This window comes from Panthera leo, chromosome D3, assembly GCF_018350215.1.
Source record: "Panthera leo isolate Ple1 chromosome D3, P.leo_Ple1_pat1.1, whole genome shotgun sequence".
NCBI classification, from domain to species: domain Eukaryota; kingdom Metazoa; phylum Chordata; class Mammalia; order Carnivora; family Felidae; genus Panthera; species Panthera leo.
In genome coordinates, this window is record NC_056690.1 from 54,340,844 (window position 1) to 54,366,220 (window position 25,377).

The 25,377-nt window shown below is 38.3% G+C and overlaps 1 protein-coding gene across 1 annotated transcript in view; it reads right to left on the reverse strand.

Moving 5' to 3' along the window:
- Positions 1-2,006: 2,006 nt before the first annotated feature.
- Positions 2,007-25,377, reverse strand: part of KLHL14 (kelch like family member 14) — a 102,324-nt gene continuing 78,953 nt past the window's right edge. Inside the window, exons 4-8 of the mRNA XM_042910138.1 lie at positions 18,838-18,916; positions 11,735-11,925; positions 11,495-11,653; positions 7,378-7,535; positions 2,007-3,657 (exon numbers count right to left, since the gene is read on the reverse strand). Of these exons, the coding sequence (XP_042766072.1) occupies positions 3,517-3,657; positions 7,378-7,535; positions 11,495-11,653; positions 11,735-11,925; positions 18,838-18,916 (728 nt within the window). The 3' untranslated portion in view covers positions 2,007-3,516. The remainder of the gene's footprint in view (positions 3,658-7,377; positions 7,536-11,494; positions 11,654-11,734; positions 11,926-18,837; positions 18,917-25,377) is intronic.

Consider the following 25,377-nt stretch of genomic DNA (forward strand, 5'->3'; position numbering starts at 1 on the left):
CAGGGCAGCCCTATACAGCTATAGCTACACAAAGCAAACATACTATTTAGATTTTTTTTTTTTATATTGACCTTTCTGTTTCTTATTGCCATTTTATTTTCTATCACAGTTTCAACATCCTCTAGGTCAGGTGCTTCTAGGACGTCAGGCTTGATCAGTCATGATCTTCCTGCTACCTCATCTACGGGAACTCAATCTATCAAGGGATGTTTACCAAACTTATTTTAGCTCATTTGCTGTTTCATCTAAAAAATGCTTTGACCTAGAGAACCAAGTTTAATAAGAACTCTGGCATTTATAGTGATGCCTTTTGGGATATGTTCAATAAATACTTGATACTTACAATGTCAATAATGATGACAATTTTTTAAGTGATGTAAGTGTCATGCAGCTGGGAAAATATAAATTTGGCCCTAACCGGGAAGCACAAATACAGGCACTAATTTTTAGTCTATAACACAGCTTAACTGAAAAACCTGGTCCCTATGCTCACTCTCCCAGTTTTTGCCAGTCTAGTTATGGACTTAAGTAGGTGGTTTCATGGGATTAAGAAAAAGACAAATTTTTGTTTAACTGCCCATGATATTTGGTTAGTACTGGAGCTTTTGGGGATTCAGGCCATTTGGAAGAATCCCTACAGCAACTAGCCAATTGGCTCAGGAGAAGATGGTAACAGAGACTACCTCACAGCAAGCATGGAGAGGTGAAGATTCAGTAGACGAACACAGAAACCCCATTTCTGTTGCTTTCATGGAATACTAGGAGGGATCAAATGATCCCCAATTGTGAGTTTAGTCATCAACAAAGGTACATTTGGCTGGGAAAAATTCAAGTAGGTTCTTCTAACTTGCAGGTTTCAGGAAATAGCTTCCAACCCTTCATACCTCTTTGCCTAGAAGGTTGACCAACTTCTACCTTCAGTGACATGCCTCAGTTTCCCCTACTGTCTCCCACACCCTTTCTTTGCACTGCACTTCTTTCTCAGATTTTAAAAAATAAAACACAACTAAATACTATGTATTTAGATAATTGTTCTAATTAGCGTGTGATTCACTTATTCTTTAGAAAGTGTGACAGTGCTGTTTAATACATATGGTACTTCTAGTAATTTACACAAAGAGTTATTAGATCTTAGATAACTTATGCCACTCTTGCAGTGGATAAATCAGATTCTAATCATGATTTTTTAAAAAAGCTTTTTAAGTCAGCTCTACACCCAACATAGGGCTTGAACTCACAATCCCAAGATCAATAGTCACATGTTTTACTGACCGAGCCAGCCGAGCCACCCCTCTACTCGTAATTTTTAACACAACATTTTTTCAGAAGCATTCCATAATTTTTTGCATTGTCCATACTGTATACATTTATATATTCCAGGAAGCTAAATGAACGTATAAAATGTATCAGCAGAATAAAAATATTTAGGTATTTACATATTGTAAACCTTTAAACAATTCAGTGTAGAGATTTATACATATGCCTTATAAGTAGGAGTATGAGACAGTTGAATTAGTACATAAAGTTTTTATTTAAAGTTTTCCCCTTCCAAGCAAGCTTCATTTACACATTCTAATACTGTACAAAATTTACAATCTCTGTGACTTACTTACTCACTATTCACTTCTAATAGTTTGTGCCTTTCTGAAATACAGAAAGCTTTACTTACAGTTCTCATAAATGCTCTTATTTATTTTGGCTAGAAATAAAAAATAAATGAAGAACAAGTCTAAGGAAAGTGAATATCCTTGTATAAACTGTGACTTTCAGAAGAAATGGTGACAGTTGACAAAAAAGGTTCTGAAGCAGACCTTGTTCTCTTCGTGACGTCAGCTGGGATTTTTCCCAAGTACTGTAACTTTTCTTTCCTATATATATGTTTTCAAGGAAAAAGAAATGAAAGTTGATTGCACTGAATATATATATATATTTATATATATATTTTTACAACGGATCCTTTGGATCTGAACATACAAATAAATACAAAAACAACAAAGATTGCACTTTACTGTAGAAACGGCATTGGATTCCAGTACACCCATCTATCTCGACATGCTCCACGGTGAAAGTTTATCACCAAGGCATTTTTAGTCTGTGGCTTCCCCATGTTGTTGTTTTGAATGACACTTTTGTGGAGGGATTCAACAACACCTCTGGGTGATTAAAAAACATTTTAGGCTACAATTTAGTATTAACTGTTGTTTCAGCTCTGAAGCGCTTGAAAATCAAATTCATGTTCCTTCCAGTTTTGCTCTTTTGATTGTTCACGTTGAAAACTATCTCATGCTCTCCTGACCTTCTGCTCCTACATTCCTCATGCTTCTAAAGACAACTAGCAATTGTTCAGCTAACTGATCTCAGGCATCTTTGGTGATAACAAACAAATATGATGAGTTGGAGAATAATCAGGGTAAGTCATGTGCTTTCCTAGAGCCAAATCCAGAGCCATTTCTAGAGCCAAAGGTGAGGAAGAGGGAGACATATTTGTTAAGAGCTATAATTCGTTCTTGTGGCTCTTTTAAGTGGTGTGTTTTAGGGACAGAGAGACAACTGGGATGGCACTTAAAAGAAATTTTTTCTTTCTTTTCATCCCTGAATTCCTGAAAGCAATCTCCCAGTTTCATCATAGGTTAAGTTTGGGTCAGACGTGTTATCCAACAGAATCTCTTCAATATTGTACGAAAACTTTGTCAGTCCTACCTTTTGAAGGAAATAACAGATGTGTTCACTACTTTTTTATATACTGTAAAAAAAAAAGACAAAACATGAGCTTCTGTGGAATGAATAGTGACATAGTATGTTTTGTCTTAATCTTTCATATAAAATTGAGGACACAAATTGTGACTGGCTAGCCTAGAGCCCACAGGGCAGAAAGCAATTGCTATGAGAGCCAACATCTTCCTCTTCTGTGATCCCGTGAGGTGCTGTAAGGGGCAGGCGGTACATGAAATGAAGTTATATAGAAACAAACATGTTCCCCTTTAATCTTATATGATTTTCTATAACTGTGTTGCCTATGGAGTCTGTGAAGGAGCCACAGGTTAGGAATATAGAATCGAGTGGCAATTTCTGTAATGCAGTGTAAGTATTTCAGTGGGTCGAATTCTGGATCGTTCATGAACACAATATCCCCAAAACTTCAACATAGGTCACATGCAGGTAGACTACAATGCACAATACTGATCTGAGGTCTGTCTGGGGCACTCTTCTGTATTGTATCTTTCTCCTTTTGAACGTTAAGATCCACATGAGGAGTTTTCGTAAAGCTGGGACAAGTTAAAACCAGTCTGAAATGGAAGAGTCTGTCACCACAGGAAGTTTGGTGTGATCCGAGTTGCAGACACAGTATCTGTTCAAGAACAGGTCTTTTTCTTTTGTCATTACTTGTAAATCATTAGAAACCAAGGGCGGGTTTCGGCAGTTGTGCCATTAGATGCACTGTTCCTAGTACAATAGTGATGTCAGCTGTCATTGTTTCCTAGAATGTGAGAGTGTTCATTCCAGGGTTCCCTGGCGTTATTTGTTGTAAGGTACACAGGCGGGCAAGATAACCGGTGCGCAGGCAGGACCTGCCAGTGGCTCTGCTACATCCCCTTCCAGTTCTGTCCAGGTGCCTTTTTCCGGGCAGTAGCATATTGTGGATGATTTGTAGGCCCCCTGTAATGGCAGAGGGGGGGCGTTTAGGGAAGAATGTTCCGAGAAGTGCAATGGCAATCCTACTTCTCACATTTACATTGGAAAGAAAATGTCAATTCTCTGCTCTTGCTAAAAAGTTCCAAATGAAAGCGGTGGATTTGAAACTGTTTTTTCTACAGGAAAATCTGAGATTTGCAAGATTGCAAAATCTGTGTGTGTGTCTGTGATTAATAATAAAAGTCGAGCGCCTTCAACACCTAGATGATCAGCAAAATCCTTTAAAATAATGGACCAAAAATTGGAATTTATCCAGCTCGTTTCAGTTAAAAAAAAATTCATCTTAGATTTTCAAATAATTTGGGTCAAACAATTTGGTCAATTTTAAATCATTGCCTCACTTTTCTGGTTTTATTTTACTACTGTAGGGAATAAGAGATAAGATTCAAAACTAGTTCAAAATAAGCCGGACAAGAGGGCTTGTCAACTTCTTTGCACATTGATTTATTTTCAAGTGGCCACATGAGAAATTAAAAAAAAAATGTCTTTAATCTCGTTTCCTTTGTCAACCTCTGGGGGTAGTGCTTGTATGACATTTCGCTTCTAAAACCAAAGCAATTTGGCTTTTAGCATAGGCAAAACCCCAAAATTCCAACCAACCTGGTCATCATTTTTTGAAAGTGTCCTCCTGGTACCTGGTTCTAAATGTGTCCACTCTTGCAGCTAGTAATGTGCACCAGTGAACAAACCCCTTATGAATATGGAGTTCAATGTATATTTGCCTACATATAACTAATACCTTTTTAAAACTCCCCCCAAACGTTATACAAGAACCTCGTTTGATGCAAAAGAAATAAGCTAATATTATTAATACCCCAAATTAATATTAAGAAACCAACACCTATAAATCAACAGTCATCATTTAAAAAGTGAATGTGTAGACCATGAGGCCATACGTGTCTATGTGATGTAATGTGATGTAATTCGAACTACATGGCCACCTCCTCAAGTGTTCTTAACAAAAGAGAAGAAATAAGGAGCACAATAAATTTAAAAAAGAAACAGGCTGAACTTGTGTTAAGTCCTTATGTCTAACTTCCAGTTTTAGAGGAAATATGGAGACAGAGACTGTATTAAATGATATCGCAAGGTAATCATTAGCTAATTCCAGAATGTCAGCTTTTCTCTCTAATAACTGACCCTGTTTTTTTCAACAAGTTAATGGCATGGACGAAGAAGTGGAGTGGGGTGATTTTCCAGATTGCAAGAGATGGATGAGATATAATAACCAAATACAAGTGAGGGTATTGGATTCTGACTTGAACATATCAACTTAAAATATATATATATATTTAAAAATTTTTTAAAAATGTTTATTTATTATTGAGAGACAGAGAGAGACAGAGCATGAGCATGGGAGGGCCAGAGAGAGAGGGAGACACAGAATCCGAAACAGGCTCCAGGCTCCGAGCTGTCAGCACAGAGCCTGATGTGGGGCTCGAACTCACAAACCACGAGATCATGACCTGAGCTGAAGTCGGACGCTTAACTGACTGAGCCACTCAGGCACCCCGAAATATATATATATTTTTATAAGTGAATAGGAAAACTTTGAATGTAGAATAAGGGAATTATAGTTAATTTTGTTGGGTGAGATGACAGTGTGTTTACATAAACGAATACTTTTTTATTTTTTTAATTTTTTTTTAACATTTATTCATCTTTGAGAGACAGAGAGAGACAGAGCATGAGCGGGGAAGGGGTAGAGAGAGGGAGACACAGAACCCGAAGCAGGATCCAGGCTCCAAGCTGTCAGCACAGAGCCCAACGTGGGGCTCGAAGTCACAAACTGTGAGATCATGACCTGAGCTGAAGTCGGACACTCAACCGACTGAGCCTCCCAGGCACCCCCATAAACGAATACTTTTTTAAAGATAAATACTGAAGCATGTAGGATCAAATACTTCAGCCAAAAGTTTTTGAGGGTGAATAGATGAAGTATGCTAAAATTTTGATGGATGTTGAAGCTGGATGCTGGGTTAACAAGAGTTCATTGTACTCTCAATTTTTGTGTAACCTTGGAAATTTTCCTGATAAAGATGGGGGAAAGTGAAAAGCCATGGAAAATTATATATCCTAAAGGGAATTTGTGGATATTTAACAGGTTCAAGTGTTTATGCCTTACTGGTCAGAAACTTTTCAGACAATTCAAACAATTCAACAAACTATTCAAACAATTTCAACGCAATATTTGTAAAACCACTTCAGTATCTTTACTTTAGTTGGAAAGCCAGAATCTCAAAAGCATGGCGAGAAGAGAGAAGTAGAGACCTACTGCATTTGGGGATATAGTTGATCAGACAGCAAGACAGCTCAATAGCAACCACACCAATTCTATTTTATTACTTAAAGTAACTTACTCCTAGCATACAAGCATGATACTCTTAAAAGGTTTATATGTGAAAATAAATTCAAAATGGATGAAAGACCTAAATGTGAGACAGGAAACCATTAAAATCCTACAGGAGAACATAGGCAGCAACCTCTTTGACCTTGGCTAGAGCAACTTCTTACTAGACACATCGCTAAAGGCAAGGGAAACAAAAGCAAACATGAACTATAGAGACGTCATCAAGATAAAAACTTCTGCACAGTGAAGGAAACAACAAAACTGAAAGGCAGACTATGGAATGGGAGAAGATATTTGCAAACAACATACTGATAAGAGTCAGTATCCAAAATCTATAAAGAACTTATCAAACGCAACATCAAAAAAACAGACAACCCAGTTAAGAAATGGGCAGAAGATACGAATAGATCCTTATCCAAAGAAGACATCCAGATGGCTAACAGGCACATGAAAAGATGCTCAACATCACTGACCATCAGGGAAATCAAGATAAAAAACATGATGAGATATCACCTTACACCTGTCAGAATGGCTAAAATAGACAACAGGTGTTGGAGGATGCTGAGAAAGGGGAACTCTCTTGCACTGTTCATGGGAATGGAAACTGGTAGAGCCACTCTAGAGAACAGTATGGAAGTTCCTCAAAAAAGTGAAACTAGAATTACCCTATGATCCAGCTACTGCACTATTAGGTGTTTACCCAAAGGATACTAAAATACAGATTCAAAGGAGTACCTGCACTGTTTATAGCAACATTATCAACAATAACCGAACTATGGAGAAAGCCCAAATGTCCACTGACTGATGAATAGATAAAGAAGTTGTGGTATGTATATACAATGGAATGTTACTCAGCTATCAAAAAGAATGAAATCTTCCCATTTGGAATGATGTGGATGGAGCTAGAATGTATTATGCTAAGTGAAATAAGTCGATCAGAGAAAAAGAAATACTATATGATTCACTTCTATGTGGAATTTAAGAAACAAAACAGATGAACATATTGGGGTGGGGGTGGTGGAAAGAGGAGAGAGGAAAAGATACCACAGAAGACTTTTAATGATAGAGAACAAACTGAGGGTTGATTGAGGGAGGTGGGTGGGGGATGGGCTAGATGGGTGATGGGTAGTAAGGAGGACACTTGTAATGAGCACTGGGTGTTGTATGTACGCAATCAATCACTGAATTCTACTCCTGAAACCAATATTGCACTGTATGTTAACTAAATAAAATTTAAGTGAAAAAAAAAGGTTTATGTGTAGGTGGTAACATTTAGAGGGAAACACAAAGTAAGCACAAACAGAAGGAGAGGATGAGGAAATGTGGACACATACCATACTCCAGCTGTAGCCACCCACAAGGTAGATGCTGTCATCAAGCACTGCACAGCCAGGGCCACTTCGACCTTCCAAAATGGGAGTTTGGAGAATATTCCACTGGTCACCTTTTGGGTCATAGCATTCCACAAGCATTACGTCAAGGTGGGAGAAACCTAAGTGACATAGCAAAATGGAACCACATAAGAATAAACTCTCAGGGTGGCTGCCTGAGTGGCTCAGTCGGTTAAGCATCCGACTTCGGCTCAGGTCATGATCTCACGGTTGGTGAATTTGAGCCCCACATCAGGCTCTTTGCTGTCAGCACAGAGCCTGCTTCAGATCCTCTGTCCCCCTTTCTCTGCCCCTCCCCCACTTCCTCTCGCATGCTCTCTCTCTAAAATAAGTAAGCATAAAAAAAAATAAAAAAGAATAAACTCTCAGGGTCCCAATTCAGGGCTAGGGCTTCTCCTCCTCCTCCTCCTCCTCCTCCTCCTCCTCCTCCTCCTTCATCTTCTTCTTCTTCTTCTTCTTCAAGTTTATTTACTTATTTTGAGACAGAGAGAGAGAGCACAAGCTGGGAGGGGCAGAGAGAGAGGGAGAGAGAGAATCCCAAGCAGGCTCTACACTGTCAGCACGGATTTCCGACACATGACTTGAACTCACAAACTGTGAGATCATGACCTGAGCTGAAACCAGCTGAGCCACTCAGGTGCCCCAAGGCTAGGAGTTCTTTTAAAAATAGCTCTAGGGCTACAAAATAGATAATTGTGTTTTTAAAGAGACAAAGGTATAAGTTTACTAGTGAAATAGGGAGACATGTTACGAGAGACCTAAAACAAACTCTGGGTATGTCCAATTCATTCAAAGCAAGAATGTCTGACTCAATGTCATTGGTAAATGTTGATTATATGGGGGTATATCTTATTTTAAAATGTTTATTAAAACCTTATTTAAAAGGTTTAAAATAATTAAACGTAAGCATTTTATAGAGTGCTTACAATAAGCTGGTTGTCTTCCAAATGCTTTCTGTAGATGAATTCACTTAATTCCTCTCAACCACCCCATGAGATAGTTATGCCATTATATTCATTTTAAAGAGGAGAAAACTGAGAGCAAGAGAGAAATAATGACTTGAGTAAGTCACACAACCAGTAAGTAGATAGGCTGAGGTTTAAACTCAGGCAAACAGGCTTCTGAGCTCATATTATTACAGGCTAAACTGTATTGCTTTTCCTAAACGAATATTTAACTCTCAAAATGTTTAAAAAAATTTTTTTTAATGTTTATTTATTTTTGAGAAAGAGAGAGAGAGAGAGTGTGCAAGCTGGAATGGGACAGAGAGAGGGACACAGAATCCGAAGCAGGTTCCAGGCTCTGAGCTGTCAGCACAGAGCCTGATGTGGGGCTCAAACTCACACACTGTGAGATCATAACCTGAGCCAAAGTCAGATGCTTAACCAACTCAGCCACCCAGGTGCCCAATCAAACTGTTTTAATTAAATGGTGTTCAGAATCTTTTACCTTTTTCAACAGTTTATGTTTATAAGCAACTATGATGAAGTGAATAGTTTCCAATATCTACTAAGGATCAAGGTTGAGTAGGGGGCTAACTTTCACTGAGGGCTTCTTCTCTCACCTCTGATGAAGTTTTTCAGTGACTGGGGCAGTAAGTGGGTTGCAGAGAACAACTTAAATTCTTAGACTCCACTGGGGCCCTGCCTTTAATTTAGAAAGTCAAAAATCTGGAGGGGGAGTGCTTCCTGGTCACTGAACAGACCAAATCCTTGATAATGTTTTTCTTCTCTTTACATGTGTGCAATGGATATTTGCTAGCTGACAATTACAATGCATACACTCAATCAAAATCAACCTACTGGACTCTTCAAAGTAATTAAAAAGATAGACCAAAAAGTAGAATAATTTTCATTCTTGAAGAAGCGGACAAATTATTTCAGGCCACTAACTTCTTACATAAAATAAATCACATAGATTTGAGAACAGTAGAGTGAAGGATTTACTGGAATTCTGTGGTATATTCCTTTCCTGTAAGATTATTGATGATAATTTCTGAAGCATGGATAATTGGAATGAGGACTGGGGAAAATTTCCAGTTCTGAAGTTCTAGTGGCATCATAGGAGGATACGTATGCCTTCTTGGTGCCCGCTACACATATGACATATGTTGATGATAAGCCTCAAAAACTATAAGGAAAAGATAATTACCCCTCTTTTATAGACATGGGATTAAGTGTCTTGAGTAAGACCACACAACCACAAGTGCATAACTGGAACCCAGATCCATACCCTTCTCTCTACACCATAATGCCTTCCTGAGCTGACCTAACTTTGATGTGTGTGTGTTCGCATTTAGGTTGTCATTACCCTGTGCAAGTATAACCTCAAATATTAAAGCTTCCTAGAATGTGGGGCAACTGGGTGGCTCAGTTTGTTGAGCATCTGACTCTTGATTGCGGCTCAGGTCATAGTCTCATGGTTCATGGGGTGGAGCCCCATGTTGAGCTCTGTGCTGACAGTGTGGAGCCTGCTTAGGATTCTCTGTCTCCCTCTCTCTCTCTGCCCCTCCTTCACTCGCATTCTCTCTCTCTCTCTCAAAACTAAATAAACATTTTTTAAAAATTCCTAGAATGTTTAGTCATCATTATGCAAAATAAATTAGTAGAAATCACATTTTAATGTAGAAAGCTACAAAGTTAATACTGCATACAAATATTTTGATGAGAAGGAATGGTGTATGGCTTGAGATGAAAGAGAAGCAATGAAAGAAAAAAGAATAAAAAGGGAAAAGTTGCAGCAGCAAAGGTAATCAATCCCTTCCCACTGGGGAGAGTACAAAGGTGAGCAGCATAGACTAGGTAGGGTATTGACGTTTCTGATTGAATACGAACTTGGAAATATTTACATAAAAATTACACCTGTGTGGTCTTTATTATGTTAGGGGTATATATGTATTGGGAGAACCAGAAAAGAATGTCTACATCTATCATTTTTTAGATGGTTGTATGATGGAAAAATAAATGCATAGAAGGCCTTATCTACCATACTTGGATGGCCTGTTTCACATTTGGTTCAATTTCAAGGATCATGGCAGGTCAGAGCTAGAGGAGATTTTAGAGATCATCTATACCAGTTTCTTCATTTTTAGGTAAGAAAACTGAGGCCCAATGCAGTTCAGGGATCTTAACAACACAGTTCTCTCTGCTTTCCTGTCAAATTCAGTGTGATATGCATGTAGATAGTTACACACATGCACGTAAACTACAAAAAGTTGTAGTCAGGAGCACCTGGGTGGCTCAGTGGGTTAAGCATCCGATGTGGGCTCAGGTCATGATCTACAGTTCGTGAGATCGAGCCCCACGTTGGGCTCTGTACTGACAACTCAGAGCCTGGAGCCTGATTTAGATTTTGTGTCTTCCTCTCTCTCTCTGCCCCTCCCCCACTTGCGTGCTCACTTTCTCTCTCTCTCTCTCTCTCTCAAATGAATAAACTAAAAAAAAAAAGGTGGTAGTTATACCGATATATGGAGAGGAGAGGAGCCCAAACAAAACTCTAAAAATATCATGTGTTTTTTTTTTTTTTTTTTATTAAAAAAGCAAGTAGAATTTGAGAAGCATAGGTTTGGTGTTCAACTCTTAAAAGAAATAATTCCAAATTTAGACATGAAATTCTACTAAATGTTTTCTTTAAGAAAAATCACGTATTAGCTTCTTTGTGCAGCTATGACTGAAGTTCTTTATGATCACTACAAAAAACAATTTTCTGGAAAAAATTTATTGCTATAACTTCGGAGATAGGGAATAATTTATTTTACTGAATTCATTGTTACAACAAATTGTTTGTGCTTTCAGTTATTAATGCTTCCGTTTTTTACTTTCTGTTGACATCATTATTCATTTCTTTAATGTGTGTGGTAACTTAAAAATAATCCTATCTGCAGAGGAGCCAAAATAAATGCCTGCCCAAGGGTACAGCTAATTTACACACAGTAGATTTTATTTGGTCAACATGTTTTTTACTTGGTTAACTATGATTATCTAACGAGAAACCCCCTTAGCAAGAAACATGAGATGCAAATGATATTGTGATTTAAAAAAAAAAAAAGAAAGAAAAAGACCTTTCAAATGATTTCCTCCAATTGCATACAAGCGATCATTCATTACAGCCAAAGTGTGGATGGCGCGTTTTGTGTTCATATCTTGTTTTCGAGCCCAGACATCCATTACAGGGTCATAGCAATATAGCCATGGGACATACTCTCCATTGTGTACACCCCCTGTGAATTAAACATATACATACAAGTCAAGAAAGTGCCTTGGAACTGAAGTTTGGAACAGAAAGTGGAGGAATGACTTGCCTGAAATGTATATCTTCCCATTGTGCACTGCTCCTGCGTGAGCAGCCAGAGGCTGGGGCAAAGAGGACACATAACGCCATTCGTTCGTTTCTAGGTTATAGCTCTCCACGCTGGACAAATAGCCGGTTTCGTTCCTTCCACCAATAACGTATAAATGCTTGTCCAACCGACATGCATAGAAACTGGCTCTTCTACAATGAAAACAACAACCCACCATAAATCACAAAAGGGGCTCCGTCAGTTAGGGAAAAGGAGGTACATCCCGCCCTAGAAAGGGTTGCAGAAATTTGGAAATAACACACACAGCTCCCTTCTAAATCTGAGACCTTTACAGTAATTGTACGCATTGCCTGTTCTGGTTAGCAATTTCATATTAAACTAACAGTAGAGGAGAAAGTCACCAACCCTGTTTCAGCTTCTTTTATCTTGCTTTTTTATACACTGTTAAAGTGTTCACTAATGTTTGGGATATTTGGTACCTTGTACAGATATCACAGCTCAGTAAGACAAAGTGAAAAATGAGGTAGATAATGTAACAATAATAAATTATCTTGACATTCACTTTTTTCATGGTCCTTCAAGGGTCATTGTTCCCAATTTATAAGAGAACTACATCATCAAAATTTTTCTTCAATTATCATTTTTTTTCTTCCCAGTACTACCACAAATAGAGAAACTTTTGTGAACTGAATAGAGTGCTGAAATTTTGTTCTTATACAAACTAATCGTAGGAATTTCACTGATAGAGCTTTTAGTGTTGTTTCTTACAAAGCTACAGGATATTTTTTAGTCTCTTTTCAAGAGAGGCAATTCATTAAATTATCCCATTATGCCTTCAAAGATAAAAGACACAAGCTGTGTTGAAAGGGAGACCAATCCTGAGGTAGACCATAAAATAAGAGTGAGATATTGAGGACCTGAAGTAGAGTTTTATGGAAGACACAGAAGAGCTGAGCAAAAGATATTTTAAAGGACGATGTAAGACTCAGTAACTAGTAAGACATGAGAGCTGAGGGAGAATAAATGTTCAAAGGGGACCTGAAAATTTGGAGTTAGGATGACTAGGTTGATATATTAAGCAAGTCCTTAACCCTTTGCTTCTTTTTTTCTCATTGATGCTACTGGAATAATACACTTTATAAGGATAAGATATGAATAAGTACGATTGTTAAGTGCCAGGCCCCTCAGAGAATATAATTTATGTTTGATAAATGTATGGTCTTCATAAAAATAAGGGCCAAGACTCTTGGGCAATGTCAGTAGCAAGATCAAGAGTCCTAAAGATTTTTATCAGGAGATTTTCCAAGTTGTGTTTACAAAGTGCCAAAACCTCTAGGAAGCAGGAGACAGCGTCTTGATTAACAGTTTGGTCTCTGGAACAGATTGCATGGCTACATGACTTATTGGATGTGTGACCTTTGACACATTAGTTAACCCCTCTCAGCCTCAGGTTGCTCATTTGTAACAAGGGGATGCTAATGGTACCTTTTTTTACAGGGTTATTTGCAAATGCATATGTAAAGTGCTGTCATAGTGTCCAGCTTTTTGTTCATGTGTCAGAACCATCACTTACCATGACCCAGGTAAAAATGTTATTAAAAATCAGCCATCAAGATGTTTGCATATAAACTTTGCCTAGCCATATTTTAAATGACAGTGAAATTTTTTAATGTTTGTGTAGGTGATTTATTACCAGTAGGTATGGTATATGTTATAGATGTTGATGTATTCAGTTTTATTTTTTTCTAGCTTTTTTGAGGCATAATTGGCAAATAAAGTTGTAATATATTTAAAGTCACAATGCAATAATTTGATATATAGATACATTGTGGAAGGATTCCCACAATCAAGTTAATTAACACATGTATCACCTCACATAGCTATTTTTTTTGTTTTTTTTTGTTTTTTTTTGTTTTTTGTTTTTGTTTTTTGTTTTTTTGGTTTTTTTTTTTTTTTGGTTTTCTACTCTCTTAGCAAATTTCAAGTATACACTACAATATGAACTATAGTCACTATGTTATATATTAGATACACAGAACTTCTGCATCTTATAATTGAAAGTTTATACCTTTTGACCAGCCTCTCCTCATTTCCCTCATCTCCTGGCCCCTAGCAACCACCATCCATTGTTTCTTTAAGTTTGACTTTTTTCTTTTTTTTTTTTTTTTCCAGATTCTACATATAAATAACTGTGTTTCTCTTTCTCTGTTTGGTTTATTTCACTTTGCAAAACGACCCTTAATTTCATCCATGTGGTCACAAATGGCAGGATTTCCTTCTGTTATGGCTAAATAATACTCCATTGTAAAGATATGCCCCCTTTTCTTTATCTATTCATCTGATGACAGACACTTAGGTTGTTTCTATATCTTGGCTTTTGTGAATAATGGTGCAATGAACATGAGAGTGCAGATACCTCTTCAAGATATTGATTTCATTTTTTTTGGATATAAAACAGAAGTGGGATTGGTGGATCATATGGTTTTTATTTTTTTTAATAGTCCTGAAAATCATGGATAATTTTAGAGCAAAATTTTGGCTCTGTTTGTATTTTTTCCTGTATTTTCCTGATGCTTTTGAAAGAAATATGTGCTGTGGAAAATTCAGAAGGACGATGAAGAACAGGAATGATGGAAAAAGAGGAAGGAGGAAAGGAGGAAGGAAAATAAAGAGTAGGTGTGGCAGATTTCATAGAGTGAGTCTGGTTAACCTGGGTCTTCTGAGCGGTTCATGAAGCTCTGAAATTGTAATAAAATTGTAATAAAATGTTGCATATATAGGTCTTGCACGTATGCATTGTTTGGAGAATATGTTTGGAGAAAGGTATTAGGAAGAAGCTTTTTAATCAGATTAATCCTTAATCTAAAAATTTTGAGATTTCCTGTTACAGAGAAGTAAAACCCATTTAAATATAAAATCAGACTAAAAACAGTTGCAAAATTAAGTGCCTGCAGATGTCCATTGCTTCCTTCTATTTCTCTAACCAGATTTCAATTGCTTTCTCATTGAATAAGATAGGTCAAGGTTGTCTTAATAGTGGTTTTACCTTCTCAGTTAAAATGTGTCATTGAAAAGCCTGACATTCTATAAAAATAGGCAAAAGTAACAGATATTTCTTCGCGCCATCGACACAATCCCTCTTCCATATGATGATTCTATAACAAGTCTTAGAGCCTCTGAAATAATTAATTTACCAATCCTACTAACGGGCCATCTTTAAATAATTTGGACTGTGCGGGCCGTAAGGTGTTCAGTTCTTCTATGCGCGAGATACTGGTCTACAAGAGAAAATGCCTGCTAGTCATGACAAGTATGAAAACCCTCCACCAAATAAGTGTAGATAATGGAGAATAAGAGCAAAATCTCCTGGTAGTAGTGTGCACTCCTTTCATCTAGTCTAAATTTCAGTTTTCTCACTTTTTTCTATCCTGGTTCCTTCCTTCCTTACTGACACTGAGTGAGCCTGTCAGAACTTGCTGTCTTTCTAGCCAAGATTTTCTTAATTTGATGCTTCGTGTGTACTCCTAGCTTTATCCACACAGTGTCACTGTTAGGATCTAAATGGAAAAAAAAAAAAATCAGTAGGTTCCGCTTCCTGACTAAAACTGCATTTTTATGTAGAAACTCCAATAGTGAAGATTCTGAGCCTATGACTTACTCCCTTGCATGTCCAAAGTGAGAATTCATGAGATACATTATAGGAACACTGGATAGTTAATGGTCTGTCAGCAACTGTGAACATTTGCTCCAGGCTAAAATTTTACCATACCAGGTCTCTCTTGGGAGTGCTCCCTGCCCCTCCTCCCCACATGAAGAGCACACATAATTAGGCTATTTGGGTGTTTTGTTTTGGTTTTTCTTTGGAAAGTAAGTTCAAGATTACTGAAAATTTTTAAATGGGATTACACTACTTGTATTGCAAGTTGTTCATCTCCCCCTCCTCCACCCCTCCTCCCCCAATGCCAGAGGCAATAATAGTCAATGTATTGTGAGAAGTTAAAAAAGACTACCAGTTGCTGGTAGTCAACTTCCACAAACACATTGTGAACACTGCATATTGTACAGGTCTTTCCTAGTTCTTTCTGACCCTTTGGATGGTCAGTTTATATTCTAGAGCATGAGATTGAATTACTATAACCTTAGCTTGAAATCTTGACTTTCACCATCATGTTAAAAACAACAAAAGATTTTTTCAGACAGAATATTGTCTCACATTGTTTCTTAAGGCTTGTAGTAACCATTAAAATTTGGAAACATTTTTTATGTATTGCTTCTAGCTTTTGTTTTACTCTGTGAAATATAAGCTTTGCTGTCCGTGCTTTCCAAACTGCTTTTTCTTTCTCTTTTTCTTTTCTTTTCTTTTTTTTTTTCTAGACTAGCTAGGGGTAAGAACTCCAGATGAATCACACCTACAATGTTTATTTTTATTGAAGAAAAATGTAAAGTTACCAAAGCATTTCTATTGATCTTAGAATTTTTACCCTCTTCTTTTTCCTGAAGAATCAAATCCTACATCTGAGACCACAACAACTCAGTAGCATTACATTTAACCGTGTATTTTCCTGTAATCATTTCACAGATAGTAGGGATGCATTTCATGAGTCGTTTGAGTAAGCCTAGAAGCAGTGTGCCCATTTCCCTGCTGAACTGGGGGATAGTCTGCGCTTTGATTATAGCACTCCTTTAGAAGCTCTGATGAGGTGAGATATCCTAAGAATCTGTCCAGCCGGCTCGAAGAGTGGGTTATCCCAGAGGTGGTTTTCAACAGGCTTCTATTATTCTCGGTTTGGTAACTTCTCAGCAGTTTGGTACCAAGAATGGAAGGAGGGAGGTGGGGGAACTTCTGGTGAGCCTGATTCATGATCTATACAATGTACAATTAATTCAATTAAATGTTTCAAGAAACTTCAGATCTGAAGGGTGTCTCATATATATATTTTTTCTTTTTTTCTTCTTCTTTGTGTGCTCACCAATTAAGCCATGATGGTAACTGACTGTATTTGCTACTTAGAATGGAGGCTTGGCAATGACAGAAAAATTTCATTTTAGGTTATGGATTGTTGCCAGGGTCAACCAACCCATAGGAGATAGGGAGCTAGAAGATTGACTGGGCATTTGTGAGATCTGCCTTTTCCCACTCAGCTCTGTAAGGAGCTCTTTATTTGGTCTATCGAGTTGATTGTTCTAAATCTAAAAAAAAACTTCTTTTACTAGGGACCTGACATGATATACCATAATGACTTAGAAAGAAACGTTAAACAGTCCATCCTGTCAACGGTGGCTGCCGGGCGCCGACAGACCATGGCAGGTCTTTTTATCAGGTCAATGAGCTGCTAAAAATTGTCTAAGTAGGACCCTGCCATGATAGGCCATAGTGCCTCAGAGGAAGTCATTATAGAATATCAAGTAAACAATACACATTTAAAAAAATTACTAATTAGGTTTTGCAGCAATACTTCTCATCCTTAGGGGCTCTAGAGTGAGATAATTGACCGCGACGTGAGTTATGCCTCCCAAACGGAAGGCGTGAAGGTTAATTATCGTGGTGTGCAGCCCCCCAGCAAAGGGGACCGCGGTGATGAGATGCTGACATTTCCAATAGATTATTGATATTCATTTTTAAAATATGTTTCTTAAAGAAAACTTTTTGGAATGGTTTTGATTAAAGGGTAGAGTGATGCAGCCACAAAAAGAGCAACCAGGAAATAACCCCAAAGGGAGAGAAACAAGGTGCAGTGGAGAGGACATCAGGCGGCTTTTATGCAGGCACGTATGCACGAGAGGAGGACTGAGAACTTTGTCTGGATATTAACTGACTTAGAATCATTTCTTCAGGTACCTTGGAACTGCACATTCCCAAAAGTGTCTGTGGTTCTTACATTGTGCCTCATCGTTTCCAGTGTATAGCTTTTAGTCTCCTGAAAGAGGGTTTTAATATTTTTATAGAGAAGAGAGGGTTAGATAGGGAGCTTTCTCATACCGTAGATTCATACTGTCCTGCTGCAGGAATGCACATTTTTGAATAAATGATATTATCCGAAAACTTCTTTTTAACTTGGAATTTATGAAGGACCCCATTGGATCTTAGTGATGTAATTCAATCTAATCGAATGTTTATAAACGAGATGTTAAGGTGACGAGTCATGAGGGAAACAGGAAAGAAAGTTATTTCTTAAACACTTCAGTTGAGAAGAAGCAGTAGGTTGCAGCTTATTGCAATTATATCGGATACTTTGCTCAAGAGGATGCTGAAGTATTATTTGAAAAGAATCAAGGGCTCATAATTTAGCATGCGAATTTGCATATGCATATTAAAGTGTGGCCTTATGTAGGTAACAACCAGGAGAGGCAAAATATAGTATAAATATAGTATAAATATATAGTATTTAAATAAATACTATATAAATATAGTATAGTATATATATATATAGTATATATATATATACTATATATAGTATATGTAGTATATATATAGTATAATATATAAATAAATTTATAGTATAAATATAGTTAGTAGTCACTCGTCCCTTGGCCGCTAGGAGACTGGGGTGAGATGAGCACCAAATATGTAAAAAACTGAGATGATACTTTGCAAAACTCTTTTTTTTTTTTTTAAAGCTAGCAAATGACCTGTTCTTGAATGTATAATGGGAGGATAGTTGAGAGGGCAAATGTACAAGATTTGAGTTAGTGAGACTTGAAAATTTAAGACTGAAATTTCTGCATCAAAATGCATACCATTGTAAGAATGGTGGGTTTTTTTTTCCAATTATAGGATTTAAATATATTATCACCAAGAAAAGTGGGATAGGCAGTGAGATTTTAGCTCCACTTGCCAACAAACCAAAGTAATATAATAATGGAAGACAATCATACATTTTTTCCTCTTCCTACATTAGGACCAATAATTGATTTACTTGATTAGTTTTCCCCATTGAGTTAACAAAGGAGTTATTCCAAATGGGCCAGGCCAAATTTTGTATTTTGACTCGTATGTCTTTCCTTGGCTCCATTTAGCATAATTTGTGATAGGAAACCATTCAGCATCTATGCTTCCTGTAAAGTAGCCACAAATGTTTCAGACATAAGAAACAAACACTTACCTTTCTTGCATGGGTGGAAGTTGTATCCAGCTATTAAATCGAGGATCATATCGACTAACAAAATTTGTACTGTGTTTTCCTGTAAAAATATATGTGAGACATTTAAAACTTAGTTTCCTTTGTTGTTTTGCACATCTAATAGTGTTTGTAAGATGTGTCTGTCTTCAGGTTTAACACACACATGAATTAAGTAGGGGGACTAGTTAGCCCAGTCTGAGAAGCAGTAGGTCAGTAGAAGAATAAATGTGCCACCTCAAATATTTTTCCTTTTTCTTCTTTTCCACTCCATCTTCTCTTTCTTTCATTTTTTGGAATGAGTCAGAACAAAACTAAATCAGCCATTATGATAAAAGCAAGTATGTTTACCAAACCAGTTTTACCACAAAGTTAGGGGGAAATTTTCTGAATTTTGGTATTTTTGTGTTTTAAAAATAGGAACTTATTGTCTGTAAATAATCAGTTCCAGAGACTTTTTAAAAAGTTTTTTTTTTTTACATTTATTTATTTTTGAGAGACAGCATGAGCAGGGGAGGGGCAGAGAGAGAGGGAGACACAGAATCAGAAGCAGGCTCCCGTCTCTGAGCTGTCAGCACAGAGCCTGATGTGGGGCTCGAACCCATGAACCGTGAGATCATGACCTGAGCTGAAGTTGGACACTTAACTGACTGAGCCACCCAGGCACCCCTGTTCTAGAGACTAACTTGTGTAATATCTGTGGTTAGAGCCTTTTTTTTTTTTTTTAAATGATCCAAGAACCTAGCAGTGGTTCTTGGGGAGTGGTTCCTAGCCCTCTCCCCATGGAAATAACAGCAATCACTTCAGTGAGAGTTTGCATTAGGAAATCAGTTTTAGTCCATTCACATCACATAAGTTCTGTGTGTGTGTATTTGGGGGAAGCATGGTTGCAGGTACATGTGCTGAAGTGGGAAACATGAGTCCTCAGAGCTGGTGAACCAGCTTTTCCCCTCTGTTGTGCCTAGGAAGCACAGCAGTGCCTTTAAGGTATTAAAATGAATCCTATTTTACATATAGATTGACACCAAAGCAAGAAATGGAAGTGAAAGACTGTATTCCATTTTCTGTGTAGCACCTGAGATGACAATCATCTATAACACTTGAAGTGTTAACTCTGAAAATGTTTTTGTTCATATATGTAAAACTAAACATTGAAATACAGGTACTAAACTTCACCACAGGAATAAACAGATAAGAGTGTGTGTGTGTGTGTGTGTGTGTGTGTGTGTGTGTACATGCTTGTGTCTATCCAACACAATTATTAATTGCATAAATATATTTTGAGCATTTATTGTATGTCTTATGTGCTCCAGGTTCTGAGAATATATTGGTGAACAAAAAAGGAAAAGTCCCTGTTCTTGTAAATGAATAAAGAAATATATATTTTCAAGTAGAGACGAATGTTATAAAGCAAGGATTGATAGGGGGCAGGCTAGTTTAAATAGAATGGTTACCTGCCTACAGATGTTCTCTGCAGAATGAGCCTCTCACACAGTGGGCTTGGTGAGTAGGAAGTCCCAGGGGTTGGCCATGAGTTCAAATCCAGCAAGAATACTGGGGTGACTTAGACAGAAGTCAGAAGCATATCAAGGACCAGAACACAGTGTGCCTTGTGGACTGGTGCAGGATTGTGTCTTCTGTTATAAGAATAGTAGGAAGTCGTTGGAGGGTTTTGAGCAAATAAAAAACATGGCCTAATTTATCTCTTACAAAGATCACTCTGGCTATTGTGTGAAGAACAGACTGTAAAGGGGCCACTCTGAAAGCAAGGGAGCTATCAGGAGGCCATTATAAAAGTCAAGGCAAGGGGTGCTTGGGTGGCTCAGTCGGTTGAGTGGCCAACTTCAGCTCAGGTCATGATCTCGCGGTCCGTGAGTTCGAGCCCCACGTCAGGCTCTGTGCTGACCGCTCAGAGCCTGGAGCCTGTTTCAGATTCTGTGTCTCCCTCTCTCTCTGACCCGCCCCGTTCATGCTCTGTCTCTGTCTCAAAAATAAATAAACGTTAAAAAAAATTAAAAAAAAAAAAGTTAAGGCAAGAGCTGATGGAGGCTTGAATGAAGGTGGAGGCATTAAGATATGTTGGGATCTATTGTATGGGCAGTGCCGATAAAATTTTCAGATAGACTGAATATTGGTATGAGAAAAAGTAAGCAATTAAGGATGGCTGCCAGATGTTGAGCCTGAGTAACTAGATGGAAGGCCATGAAATTTGCTGAAGTACGGAAGACCAGGCAAGAGGAGTTTGAGGATTAGGAAGAGAAACCATTAGTTCTGTTGTGGACTTAACCTTGAGAGACCTATAGGGTCTCAAAGTAGAAGTATATGGTAGGCCACTAGCTCAATGAGGCTGCAGATGCAAATTTTGGAGCCATTAGTCTAGAGATATTATTTAAAATCATAGAACAAAATAAAACCCTTTAGACAGAGGGTATGGGCATGGAAAATAAGAGTCCTGAGAAAGAGCCCTGGAGTACAAGAAGAAAAACCAGCAAAGGAAAGGAATTGTCAGAGACAGGAGCGAAAAGTATGATATTTTGGAAGCCATGTCAAATAGTACTTCAAAAAGAGGAGCGAACAACTGACAATTGACCATAGTATTTGGCAACATGGAGGCTGATGGTAGTCTTGACAAGATTGACTAAGATCTAAGAAAACAGATGCAAGAGGAAGGCAATGCTTCTTAGGATTTTGCCACAGGAAGGAGTAGATTATAGCTGGAGGATGCAGCATCAAAAGTAGTTTTTTTTGGTAGTTTGATTGTATTTTTAAGTCCAGAAATACTGGAAAGTCCTTGAGGGACAAGGCAAGAGGGAATGAGAAATAGGCCTTAGGTTGAAGCAGAAACAAAAATAGGAGGGAAGATAAAATACATGGGTAGCAATGGTGGGAAGTGAACAGATTTGGTAGTAGCAAGATGAAGATTTTATCTTCTGATTGCTTCTATTTTCTTTGAATTAAGAGGCAAGGCCATCAGCTGAGAGTGCAGAGAGAGGTTTTGGAGAAAGAGGCATTTGAAGAGAGAGAAAGTGTGAGAGAGTTAACTTGGAGGGTGGAAGAGTATATTGACCAGGGAAGTTTAGTGGAGTTGGCCAGTAGTGAGCATGGTTCATTAGCAGCCAGTGTGGCTCTGTGGTTTTCTACATCCACATTTAGTTGCTCAGGAGAGGGAAGAGGTGGAAGGGAGTTGGGTTTAACCAGGGCCAGGGCTTTACCAGGAGAGTATAATGAAAGGAGAGGTGGATGCAAGGACTGCAGGTGTACGTGCTAAGGTAATCATAGGAATGGGCACTAGACTATAAACCCAGTAAGGAGGGAGGTAAGGACATCAGAGGATGATGGACAGTGAAAAACTAGTAGGGTAGAGTGAAGGAGGTGTCATTTCCAGGATAACTGTGGCTAGCTGCCACATGAGAGAGCAGAAGGTAAAAAAAAAACCCTGAAGATATTCTTTACAGTGGTGGGTTTTAAGGTTATGGGAGTGACAATAAAGAGATAGTAGAAAAGCTACCTGCCTCCAATAATAAGAAGTTCTGGGCTCAGGTGGTGGAGCCATGAAGTCCCCATTAGAGAGGGTGGCTGGGAAAAGAGTATTCTCAGAAGATAGCCAGGTTTTGATTAGAAAAGAATGGAAGCGATCATTAAGAGGAGAGTTGAAGGATACTGAGGATTTTGTGGACGTGATATTAGAGTTCTAAGGATCTTGTGAGAGTCTGGATAGTGTGATTGGATGGTAAATTAAGTTTGATTTGGAGGTGTACAGAAAGAGTTAAGAGTTCCAGGAGTGAGAATGACCCCCAAAATTTGGATTCCACAAAGAGAGGCTCCAGCTCAAGGAAGAATTATGTCTAGAGTTGGTTTCTAAGGGAGTTTTTGCAGAATTTGTAATCACTTTATTCTAGAAAAAAATATTCTTAGTAGGTTTCAAGGTTCCAAAAGAATCTGAAGATAAATGCTGTTAATAGGAATGTAGAGCATACCCCCCCTATATAAGAATGTTTCTTTTTGAAGTTTGGTTTAGAATTTCCACTTAGAGGAAGACATCTGCCTCCTTTTAGCAATGGGGCAGAGTGCCTTCACATGCTGAGCAGTGGTGGCAGAAATTAGCAATTGTGCTTTGGTTGTATTGGTAGTGGCCTTCACTCAGAGAAAAGGCTAAGCAAGGACTGGTGTGATATGGATGTGGATGTGGATGAAGAATTTCCAGGGGCAGAGTCATTGGTGTGAAGGAGAGGTAAGGATGGAGGACTGGGGACAGAAAAAAAAAGGAAGGCATTCTGGAGATGGCAAAGGATGTGGTGAGGGGTAATGAACCTCAGAAGAAATGAATGTGGTAGAGTGAGGAAGGTGAGCTCAAAAGAAATTACTTGTTCCTTCTTATGGCTTCTATTGGACTCTACCAGCAGCTTAAGAATTTTTGGTTACTTCACTCCTTTAGTTCCTTCTCATCTTTTCTACTTTTTCCTAATTCTTCCCCCAATTCTTCTCTTTTTTGTGGTGATGCCCTGTCACCAGACAGGTTTGTTGACTACCCCTTAGGTGATAGGTAAAATGGAGCATGGGTGGCAGTTTTCAGACATGGGGGAAAAAGAAGGAGGGGGGAGGGAAGGAAGTTCCCTACAGGCAGTGTTTTTGGGAGCCAATCATCAGTAAGTGACAAATGTAAATTGGTTTTCTGTAAGCTGGGGCAGTGAGAGGATAGATGCATATGTATTAAAATATTATAATGCATTCCTATCACTAATGATGTGAAGGGAGTTAATAGGAGTTAATATCTCTAGCTGAGTAGAAAAAAAAATGGGAGCACCTGGGTGGCTCAGTCAGTTAAGTGTCAGACTCTTGATTTCGGCTCAAGTCATGATATCACGGTTCGTGATTTTGAGCTCTGCACTGATAGTGTAGAGCCTGCTTGGGATTCTCTCTCTCTTCACCTCTCTGCCCCTACCCACCCCTCTCAGAATAAATAAACTTAAAAACGTATGTATCCTGCTTAAACTTCTAGTAACTAATATGTTTTATGATTTCAAATTGTCTTGTAATCAAGACAATAGATAAATGAAATTATATTTGTATTTTATGAGTACATACGTGTTTTATGAGCATGTGTTAAATTTAACAATTTTGAATTTCATTCAAAGACATGCATCTCAGGCACCATTTTTGTAAGAACTAAAGTTTAACTTAAGATTTCATCTTTGGAACTGACATATCCAGAATATTTGAATTCATGGATTTTTAATTTTTCCTCCCTGGTAGCAGTGAAATTAAAGCATGTTATATATTATCATCAGATTGATATTCTTTATAAATTTTGGTATTAACTGCTTACTTTTTAATTGCAAAATGTATTATAGTATGAAAATCCCATTTTTTTGAGATGATTGAGCCCCTTCGTGGTTCTCTAAATCAGAAGTGATGAAGATTCTTTGAGAATAAGGGCCCTTTCCACTGCAATACAACACTGACTTTATTTCAAAATATCAAAGGCAAAAACGTGATTGTTATTTAATATTAAACAAAATCCGTATGTTTGTGTGAGGGGGAATTGTCGTGCAATATGGCTCTGGAGTCAGACAGACCTACACTGGAATCAGCCCATCTTCGTTCAAACTGTACGTGCTGGCCAGTTATTTCCCCTCTTCAGGCTTAGACTCCTCATAGTAAAACTAGAAGAATCATGGGACAGACCTCTTGGGATGGTTGTGAGACTCGGTAAAATGGTGCAGGTGAGTGCTTAGCAAATTTCTGGGAAATAATTAGTACTCAACAAATACTACTGCTAATGGTTTAAAAAGAAAAAAAAGAAAAAGAAGAAAGAGTTGGCTATGGTTGACCAGACGGTTGTCGTCCAGGTTGCTCATTGTCACCGCCGTTCCCTCTCTGGAGAACCGCTCTCAGCTGTACAGGCCGTGTCCCTGCCTGCCCTCCTCCCTGACGTGGGGGGAAGGCCCCCGCCAATGACTGAATGATTGACGGGAAGACTTGCCCGCTTGCCTCCTGATGTGACCAATTCTCTGTTTAGGGGAGCCAAATCAGTGGTTCATCAGCATTTGCCCAGCTCTATACAAGTGACTTCACATGCCACACATGGCAGGGACAGAATGACTCAACTTTGCAGGTAGGACTCCCACAGCTCTAAAAGGGGGTCTTACAGACACAGAGTTAGCTGCTAGGCCCATATTGAGAGTAAACATAAAATTAAAATGCAGTAATGAAAGTTTTACTAAAATTCAATTCTGAGTCTCCTAGTGGCTAAAGCAAAAAAGGAGGGACACGGTAAACCATACAAATGCATTAGTGGTAATTTTCAAAAGCACACAGTGACTCAGTGTTGTGGTCTGGCAAGATTTTGTCACATGGGTCTCCACATGGGACACGCCGAGTGGTGAGTGACAGATGTCCCTGCAGTAAATGCGATGCTGTGTTTTCTACAGTATTTTGTCACAGCATATTCACTGAGGCCTTTAAAATGAATTCCTGTTCATCTCAGGCGTGGGGGGAGGCAAGTCACTGAAGTCCAATGGCACA